The 11,090-nt window shown below is 36.0% G+C and overlaps 1 protein-coding gene across 1 annotated transcript; it reads left to right on the top strand.

Annotated features, from left to right (window-relative positions):
- The first annotated feature begins 9,513 nt into the window (after window positions 1-9,513).
- LOC130802893 (lachrymatory-factor synthase-like) lies at window positions 9,514-10,854 on the top strand. Its single transcript, XM_057666997.1, has one exon. The coding sequence runs from the start codon at window positions 9,639-9,641 to the stop codon at window positions 10,131-10,133; it is 495 nt and encodes a 164-aa protein (XP_057522980.1). The 5' UTR covers window positions 9,514-9,638; the 3' UTR covers window positions 10,134-10,854.
- Window positions 10,855-11,090: the final 236 nt, after the last annotated feature.

Genomic DNA, 11,090 nt, shown 5'->3' with positions numbered 1-11,090 from the left:
CTATCATGTTTTCTTTGATATCATATTAAGAGTTCATCTCAATTTAAAAGTTTAAATAATAGTTGAAATTATAAAATAGTACTTTTTTCAGTGACTTTGTTCTATTGATATTTTAACATTATTCACAAGTCACTTTTAATTTGTATTTTATTCCTAATACATAAATAATACATATTTTAGTGGGATGTTGTTTGATTCGTCTCAATACAAAGATTATAAATATTAATTTTATAATTTTTAGTTATGCATCAGTGAAGATATTAAGACTTCAATATATATCTTGATTAACATACCCAAATAAAATAGGATAAAGTCATTGAAATTGAGGGAGTATGTTTTATACTCTAATTGAAATTAGGAATTAAAAGCCATTATTAAGTCTACAAATCTAAATCTCTATTTAAAAATTTAGATATTAGTCGTAACCATAAATCTAATTTTAAATAATATTTCCTTCATTTCTTAATAAAATTCTCATAAGAAATGTTCACGAGAAATTAAGAAAAATATAATCTTTTAAATAAAGACTATGATGGATTTAGGGTTCTTAATGAGTCTAAAATAAAGGCTATTTAATTTGTCAAAATTGAACCTTTTAAATAAAAAGTGAAGTGAAATGAAATAATGGGCATAGTATTCACCAACTCTGACTGGAGTATTTATATATGAAGTGAAATAATGGATCAGAATATTTAAGTTTAAATATTAGAATATCAAATTTTATAAGGTCCAGGTTCGAGTCTAAGGGGCGGGTTTAGGGTCCGGGTTTAGAGGTCAAATCTGGGTCTGAGTCTGGCTCTACACCCTAAGATTCGGATCCGTCAAATCTTTTTTAGATTTAGATTCAACCCGGATTCGATGGGTTTAAAAAAATAAGACCCATACCCTTAAAAAAAGGGTAGGGTTGGGGTGGGTCCAACAGGATCCTGGACTCATGACCATCTCTAGTTGCTACCATATAAAATATCCATACAAATTGACAGCATATATATAAGCTCCTTATTACTTTATCTGTTCTTACTTGCATCTAAACACTTTTGTGCATTCAAATGCATTTATTTCGAATTGTTATATCTAGAGTTATTTATAAATAATTAAACATTCTAAAAATTTAATCTTATGTAAATATGCGAGGAAATGAATTAAATAAGATCCTATATAACTATATTTTTTCGCGTATGATAGCCACAATATAGAAAATACTTCAAATGAAAAATAGTTCAAAAAATTAATTTTAATGCAAGTGAAAAAACGAAAGAAATATAAGATTGTGTAACCGAAAAACTGTTGTGAGAGTAACTTTTATAGAATAACACGAGTAAACCTCATGAGTCATAATATTGAATTGACCCACCCCCATGTGTCATTTGTGTCTATTATCTAAGGGAGTTGCTAAATTTTGCCACCCCTTTTTATTTTATCGCCACCCTTTTTCAAAATTACATATTTACCCTTGTAATTTAAAAAATTACAAAAATTGCCACTGGACTTAAAAGTTTATTTTATCTAAGGGCGATTGTTAAATATTTTTTTTTATTTACGTATTAATGTTTTTTTAATTATTATTATTATTATTGTTAGTACTATCATTATTATTATTGTTGTTGTTGTCATTATTATAATTTTTATTGTTGATAATTTTATTTTAAAATTTTTAAATTTTTTTAATTACGTAATGTTTTTATTATTATTAAAATTTTTTATTTGTTCTTGTCATTATTAATTTGACTTATCGTTATTTATTTATTTATTATTATTATTATTATTATTATTATTATTATTATTATTATTATTATTATTATTATTATTATTATTATTATTATTATTATTGTTGTTGTTGTTGTTGTTGTTGTTGTTGTCATTATTATTATTATTATTATTGTAGTCATTAATGTACTTAATTTATATTATTTATATTTCAAATTTGCAGGAGTTTGAAAACTTTGGAGACAACGTAGACTACTCCGGTAGCTTTGTTACGGATAGGGAATTTATCTCCTTAGATGAGTTACATAGTTGGGCCGATGCGATAGCAATAACAATCGGTTTTCAATTTACACGTGCTTCTTATAAAAAGAAAGAAGGACGTTCTAGAGTTAGTGTCTATTTAAGATGTCACCGCTATGGTAATATTAGGGGTGATGTACATAATCTAGATAATACTACCCGACCTGGTTCTAAAAGTAGAAGTTGCGGGTGTAAATTTATGATTGTAGGAAGTAGTCGTAAACCACCAGAAAGACCTTGGACGGTAAGGGTGTGTCCTGGTGAAAAAGGAAAACATAACCACCCGTTCTTGGTGTACAGAGATGGTCATGTGAGGGCAAATAGGATTAATGTAGATATTCGGGAGCACATACGACAACTTAGTGCAACCGGAATGCAACCGGCCTTTATTATGAATTCTATTAGAGATAATTTTCCTGGTTTTTATGCTAGTATGTATCATATATATAATATTAGGCAATCAATAAGGAGAGAAGAGATGGAGGGTAGGACTCCCCTTCAACACTATCTTCATATGGCCACAGAACTTAATTATGTGATCTGGACAGACTTGGATAATGAAGGGCAAATGAGCAGACTATTAATTGCAAATCCTACCTCTATCCAAATGATACGTACGTGGCCGTATGTTGTGCTGATAGATACAACGTACAAAACGAACAAACAAAAGTGGCCACTATGTGAAGTGATCGGAATGAAGCCAACCAATCACAACTTCTTGGTTGCGTTTTGTTTGATGCTAGATGAGGCGGCTGTGTCGTATTCGTGGGTGCTGCAGGGATTGAGAGATATTTTCGGCACTGCTCAGACTCCTAGCGTCATTGTAATCGATCGAGACGAAGGTTTATCTGCAGCTATTCGTGACGTCTTCCCAGGTAAAAAGGCTTTGTTGATTCATTATTGTGGTTATATCTAATGATAATGTCTTAATTACGTTCAATGTTTTGTTTTATGTAGATGTGCGGCATTTGTTATGCATCTGGCATATTGGCAACGATGTTGAGAACATGGTGGACAAGTTGTGCGGCGGCAAGAAAAATCAACAAGGGCAGGTATTCAGGAAAAGTAGATGGAACCCCTTGGTTGAAAGTTCTACAATCGGGGAATATGAACAGAGATAGCAAGTGATCGTCAGTACGTGGTCGGTTAGGAACAAAAAGGTCGTTCGGTATTTGACTGGAACATGGATTCCACTTAGAGAGAAATTTGTGCGTGCGTGGACGAATGATTGTTTACACTTGGGTAACCAGACTACCAGCAGAGTTGAAAGCCAACACTCGTCTTTTAAGTATTACCTTGGTAGCGGTAATAGCTCATTCGATACCCTTTTCAAAAGGGCGCACGCACAGATTACAAATCAGCAAGCTAGAATCCGACAAGCGCTACAGGAATCCATGACTTCTGTACCAAGATCGATGCGACAGCATTTCTTTAGACCTCTATATCGCCACGTATCTCTCTATGCCTTGGAGCAGCTCCAGCTTGAGTATAACCGCATGTTAGAACTGGGTGATTTTGTATTTAACAAATGCGGTTGTGTACTTCAACAAACCCATGGATTGCCGTGTGCATGTTATTTACATATGTCCATCGGATCACATGGTGCTTTGTATTTGGATGACATTCATGAATTCTGAAGTACTTTGAGGTACATAGAGATAGGAGACGAACCCGATGAAGGAGTACGATACGCGAACGCCAATGACAAAGAGTACTTTCAATCTCTGGTCGATGAAGTCCTCAAATCAGATCTCGCTGTTGTTCGCCGAATGTCTCAGGTACTTGAATATGAACTACACCCAGATGGTGCGGAAATACCTGAGCCTTACGCAAGTCCACCGAGAAAGGGAAGACCAAGCACAAGTAAAACCATGAGAAGGAGAAAAGGTTCATTTGAATATAGCAGATCATCTTCTCGTGGTCGAGGGTCTAGATCTTCTTCCCGCGGGAGATCTAGTGGCCGAGAGACGCAATCTTCAGTAGGAATTAAGTTCAGTTTCAAATTATCTGGTACTTGACTTCATTTTTATTTTTTTGCATTAATTCGTCACAGTTTACGCATATTAACCTTATTTACATTTATTGTAGATGATCTAGGAGGTCGAGATTTCTTACAGTTTCCATGGCCTAATAACATCCCATTCATCCTTTCTCCTTACTTGTTCGACTGGATTGATGTGTTAGGTGATGGTAACTGTGGATTTAGAGCAATTGCCGTCACAGAGTTGGGAGGCGAGGAAGCATGGCCTTTTTTAAGACGTGCTATGAGTATGGAAATGCAAATGAACAGAGCGCAATACCTAACTTTGTATCTATCCCAGGAGTCACTAGACGAGGCTATATTCAGAATAGGTTCACACGTCAATGGACCTGCTCCTTTCATGCGCTGGATGTATGCACCGATGACTTTGTACTCTGCAGCAACATTTCTAAACATTGCTATTGCTTATTATGGTTCTGCTGACGGTAATTCGCAATACAACTGTTTGGTTCTTCCGTTAAGGAAAGCATCAGGTGTGAATAGTGTAAATAAAGTAATACATATATGTTGGGTTAATGGAAATCATTTTGTTCAACTTTTAATGAACGACGATTCATCCCCTCTCCCGCCGATCCATCAACGTTGGAAACAAGCAGCTGACAATTTCACCAAACATCTTGACACACATTTCACTACAAGGATTATGCTCTGGAATAATCTACGCGGGCCACGATCACGACCAACTAATAACACCGCTGACGATGCTGTAAATTTAGATACTCCATAGAATTTATACACGACATTCATCAAAAATTGTATATAATCCATAATTATACTACTGTGTATACGAATGACATTCATTGACGAAAATAAATGCAATAATTAATGTAAAATAGTTTCAGTACAGACTATGCAGGGTCATGCCCTTTAAAAATTTGCCATTCTTCAAATAAATCTCTACAATCTTCAAGGTATATTTCTAACGCATGTCGTTGACGGGGGTTCAAATCCGCAAGCTTAGCAGGTAGTCTTGCCACTGGAGCGAATCGACTGGGCCATTCATTCAGGAACTGAAAACACAAAAGGATAATGTCCGTTATTAATTCATTAAAAAAAACTGAAAAAAAATTGATAATAAAACTCACGTATTTAGATCTGCTCTGAGAAGGACCAGGACCGGAAGTAGGCCCTTCGTCCGGGGCTATGTACGGGCGCGAGCACACTCTGAACCAATCAACGTAATTAGGTTCAGCCTCTGAAGGAACAGAAGCCCGACGAAGTCCCTGCTCAACAAGGCAGGCACTATAGGGGAACCTACTCCATGCCTCCAAATATACAGCAGAAGAAGGAAAGGTCACTGAGTAGGTACCGTGTGCCGGTCGGATTGGCTGGTCTAATAGGAGCGGGAGGAATAGCCTGCACGAACCCAATCTGTCGCAATGTCCGCTCCGGCAAATACACTTCCACAACATCAAAGCACGTGATACCCCCGATTACGGTGGTGCGTGGGTGATCATTCAGCGACGCACCAGCAGCAGAATTGTAGGGAGTCCATTCCACCTGCATACAAGCGAAGTTCACAAAAAAATACTATAAATTAAAAACCACATGCATGACAAAATGTAATGTACAATACCTGAGTCTCCGTCAATGAGTCAAGAACCTTGCGGCAGTCCCTCAACCTGTCCAGCTCACGACATGGTTTCTTCGGTGTCTACATCGCCGCCCTAGTCATGTTTGGCACATCTTCTCGGCGAGGATGAGTAGGGCTGAACACAGTTTGGTCTAAACCGTAAATCAAACCGGACCAAACCGTAATTTAAATATTTGGTCTGGTCTACGATCTAAATGGTCTGGTCCGGTTTTTTTTTAACGGTTTACGGTCCGGTCCCGGTTTTAAAATTTTCAAACCAAACCGGATCGGGAAACCGTAATTAATTCCGGTCTGGTGAAAACCGTAAACCGTAGATCGGAACCCGTAATTTCCATTTTATTTTTAATTTTAAATGTTACTATTAATCTATTATAACATTATGAATTATAATGTTCTGAATCTTATTTAGGAAAGTTGATTTCTGGCTTTCTGCATCTATCCCTCCGTGGCTCCGTCCCTCCATCCCTTCACCTTCAGTTCTCCTTCTCCCTCGTTCCTTCTCATTCTCCCTTAATCCCTTCTCCTTCTCCCTCGATTTCTTCTCCTTCTCCCTCGATTTCTTCTCCTTCTCCCTTGATTCCTTCCTTCTTCTTCTCCCTCGATTTCTCCCTCGATTAACTGTAGAATCTCCCTCGATTCCTTCCAGTTCGATACCAGTACCAGCTGTGCTTCTGTGCTTCTTCGAGGCTTTGACGCTCCTCCTTCAACACTTCACCACAGAATCAAGTGTAGAATCTCGTAATGTAAGTATATTGGTTGATTTTTTGATTTTTTAGGGTTTTTTTTATTAGTTTTGTTTAAATTTGAAGATGAATGGATTGCTTCTGGACTTCTGGTGGATATTGTAAATCGTTTAAATTGTTTTGATTGCTTCAGTTTTTGATTGTTGTTGATATTGGTTGATATTGTAGACTAAATTGTTTTGTAGAAACCTTTATTTGATGGGTCATATCATAGGACTTGAGTAGAACAATGTGTTAACTAGTGGTTAGACTTTATATTTCCCTGCTTTGCTCACAAAGGGAAAATTGGAATTATACTGTTAAATACTTCTCTCAATATGGTTTTTCAATTTATGAGCAAGTTGAATCAATTTCTTCATATATGATAAATAAAGTAAAATATCTGGTTGTTAATTATAGGCTTTAGCATGCTAAATCATTACAGTTGTGGAACAATTATTTGGTATCAATTTCGAATTTGATGATGTATTTTGTTTACAGATTATCGTTTATCTTAGATTCTCAATTAAAAAAATACAAAAAAATAAAAAAACCGTAGACCAGACCAGACCAGTCCGTTTTAGAACGGTCTGGTCCGGTCCGGTCTGGTGTCTTGACTGGTCTGGTTTGGTCTGAAAAATTTTCAGACCGGAATTTTTGGTCTGGTCTGATTTTTCTGTCAAACCAGACCAGACCGGACCGTGTGCAGCCCTAAGGATGAGGGCGAAAAGCGGGAAAGTACTCATAGATCCATGTCTGGAGCAATGTGAGGCATCCAGCAATGGTCTTGCAACCAGCCCTAGATGCCATTCCGAGCTGCCTGTACAAGAACGCCAAGGTCACCGCACCCCAGGCCACGTCCTGCTGATCGTCGTTCACGGCAAGTATCGGGTGAGGTCGCATGCCAATTCTGGTCTTATCCGCCAACAAGGTAGAGCCGATGACAGCCATGTAGTACGCTGTCGTCTGGGTATCCATGGCCTGCGACCTATGACACAGTCGCATCAGTTCAGCAACGCTTATGCATTCGCTGGTGAATGCACCTTTACGCCGAAGCTCAGACAGAGGCTCCCCGAACAGATTGGTGATACCAACCTCCCACTCTGCCTCCGAAGGCTCAGCCGGCAGAGAACCTTCAATAGAAATGCCCAATATGCGTTGCACGTCGTGCAACATAATCGTCATCTCTCCCCAGGGCATGTGGAAGGTGTTCGTATCCGGCTGCCACTTCTCGACGAACGCCGATATCAAAGCACAGTCGATGTGCTGGTGCATAATGACCGGTAGTCGGCCGAGGGAAGTGGCAGGTAGAACATCGTTTAACGCATCGGACATATCCCTCAGTCCGATGATGGACTCCACCGGTCTCTTCCTAATACGGCAATCTAGAATCGGAGGCGTACGCTCGGAGCCGTCATAAATAAGTTTAGCTATGTGCCCGCCATAGCTAGGGATCAGTCGCGTATCTATCGGCCCCCCGGGCTGGGGTGATGTCACTAACCAGTCCGTGTTAGTGTACTGTGAGGGCCTGCTCTCCCGTGGCGGCTGATTATTGACAAAACTACGTCCTGCGCGCTCAGATGCGGCAGAAGAACTCGGGCCGCCACGGGCAAATCTGTCGTCGGGGCCGCGAACAACAGCCCAGTCCAATGGGCGAGACTCAGAAGCTTGGAACTGAACATCATCAGCATCATTATCATCATCACTATAAACCCCCCAACTACTCTGGAGGCTGTCAGCCTGGTCATCAAAATGAGTACGCACTTGGTTCAGCGTACTCGACCTTTGGGCCTCACTGTGTCTGGCAGCCTCTTCATGCCTAGCCCTCCTAGCAGAATTTGTGACCCCCCTCTCATGCGGGTCCCCTCTGAGTAAGGTAGGCCTTAAACTATTACCTCTCAACAATTGCCTAAAAAAACCCTTTCCTTTTCCTTGATTACCAGCCATTTTCTACATTTTTTACAGTTTCATTCAATATTATAAATTAATAATAATAATAAAAAAATAAAATTCAACAATCAACATAAAAAAAATTAATAATAATAATCACCTTTTTTTTTTTTAATTTCAATAAATTAAATTATTATTAACTATCACAATAACAATAATAACATACTTCAAAATTTAAATGAATTATTCCTAAATATACGGAAAAATTAAAAAAAAAAATTGAAGAGGAGCCGCCCAGATCTGGGCGACTCCTCTTCAATTTTTTTTTTCAATATCATAATTTCAAAACAATATATAAAACTTACTAAAAAAACAAATACACATTACAACATACAAATTTACACTAATAATTTATAAAACAAAACATGAACATATATTTAATAATAAAAAAATAACAATCACAATAATAATAATAAAATTAATAATAATAACATTAACATATATTTAATAATAAAAAAAATAAAAATCACAATAATAATAATAATAAAATTAATAATAATAACATTAACAACAATAATAACATACTTCATAATTTAAATTAATTATTCCTAAACATATGGAAAAATTTTAAAAAAAAATTGAAGAGGAGTCGCCCAGATCTGGACGACTCCTCTTCAATTTTTTTTTTCAATATCATAATTTCAAAACAATATATAAAACTTACTAAAAAAAATAAATACACATTACAACATACAAATTTACACTAATAATTTATAAAACAAAACATGAACATATATTTAATAATAAAAAAAATAACAATCACAATAATAATAATAATAAAATTAATAATAATAACATTAACATATATTTAATAATAAAAAAATAAAAATCACAATAATAATAATAATAAAATTAATAATAATAACATTAACAACAATAATAACATACTTCAAAATTTAATTTAATTATTCATAAATATACGGAAAAATTAAAAAAAAAATTGAAGAGGAGTCGCCCAGATCTGGACGACTCATAGTTTTTTTTTTTTTCTTTTGCAACTAATTAAATTAAAAATAACTTATCTCGATTAATAATTTGCGGATTGAACTTAATTTTTCTCCGAAATTTAGCTTTTGTAAGTTGGTTTTTAGTTGTATTGAAAATAATTTTAGTTGGAGTGTGGTATATATAGAAAATTTTAGCTTTAATGGCAATATTGTTATTTTTTGAAAATTTAAGGGCAAAACGATAATTTACTCAGAGGGGGGTGGCGATAAAATAAAAAGGGTGGCGGAATATAAGAATTGGTTATCTAAAGAAGCACATCTTCATTTTAGTAATTTTTCAATTCCCCTCAAAACAAAACTTCTCTAAAAAAAACACCATGAGTGCTGAAGAACCAATCCTTTGGGAAGATGAAATCATAGTAGAGCTAAAAACCCTAACACCACAACAAGTATGGCCCCACTTTGCAGATTTTTGCTCTGCTCACAAATTATGTCCTAATGTTGATAATTGTTACCTTGTTGAAGGTACACCAGGAGTACCTGGTTTAATCAGGTGTTGTGAGTCCTCAATCTTTTCTGGTGGGGATGTCCAATTTGCTAAGGAAAAGCTTCTTATGATTGATCCATCAAACATGTGTATTTCTTATCAAGTTCTTGAAAACAATGTTGGTTTCAAGTATTATGTCGCAACCATACGATTGTTTCCAATCAACGGTGATGATGGAAGGTGTAGATGTAAGTTGGTGTGGTCGTTTGTATGTGATCCTGTTGAAGGGTCTACAAGAGAAAGTTTTTGTGAGGCTATCAAAACTATGGGATTAAGCTTAGCCCAAAACTTGGAAGAAAATTATTCCCAAATTAAAGCTAGTTAATTACTCTATTGTTGCTAAGAAAAATTGAATGTGGCATGTTATGCAAGATCATGTTTATTCGAGCCTACATCATCTTAGCCCAAAACTTTCATTCATTGTCTGAATATCGCTTGGAGACTACATCATCTTTATGTAGAATTCGTAGTCGAATTTATTCGAGCCTTCACAATGGATTAGAATTGGTGCTATAATTTATTATTCATGACCAAATTACATTTTTAAGTTGAAATATAATGTGAAAATTTTCGCCGTAAGTCAATGATAATCTAACAATAAGAGTGTGTTATAAGATCGCCTATAATTTAGGGGTTCTTACAAGTTTTAATCAAAGAACGAAAGAAAGAACGATGAAAGAACGATGAAGGAAATGGTGATGGTGAATGTCGAATGAAACAAATTGATTTTTTTTGGTGTTCTTGTTTGATTTTGGAAAACAGCAAGTAAAGGATAATAATGGTTAATTTCGAAACTCACTATAAATCCCTGTAGCAAGTAACGACGCTCTTAAGACATAGGTGTACGCGCCAAATACATCAAGCATAAGAACTTTTGCAAATACGAATCTAATCCAAGAATCATACAAACAACGGGGATTGAAACAAAAGGTTTCGTGTTTTCTTTACATTAATCAACTCTCAAAAACATAATACATGTTGAACTTATATATAAAGAAAGAAAAAATGAAAGAGACTAACTATATACAGGTTTCGGGTGTACCATGACTGGCCATAGTGACGTGTGGAAGTTACCACTTTGGCCAGTTGTAACTTCTTGGTAACTACCTCCTATGTTTCCATTCTGCAAGTAACTTCTCATGTAACTTCCGTCCCGTAATTCACTATTTACAAAACCGTCAATACTCCTAATTACTTGCATAAAACCGAAAAATTAACAACCTAGGATACTAATTAAAAATTTTTGATTTCTTATTTGCTTACATGAAAATAACTACCTAGC

This window comes from Amaranthus tricolor, chromosome 16 (assembly GCF_026212465.1).
Source record: "Amaranthus tricolor cultivar Red isolate AtriRed21 chromosome 16, ASM2621246v1, whole genome shotgun sequence".
Classification (NCBI taxonomy): Eukaryota; Viridiplantae; Streptophyta; class Magnoliopsida; order Caryophyllales; family Amaranthaceae; genus Amaranthus; species Amaranthus tricolor.
Note: the sequence above shows the minus strand (reverse complement) of the source record. Positions and strands in the feature narration are given on the sequence as shown.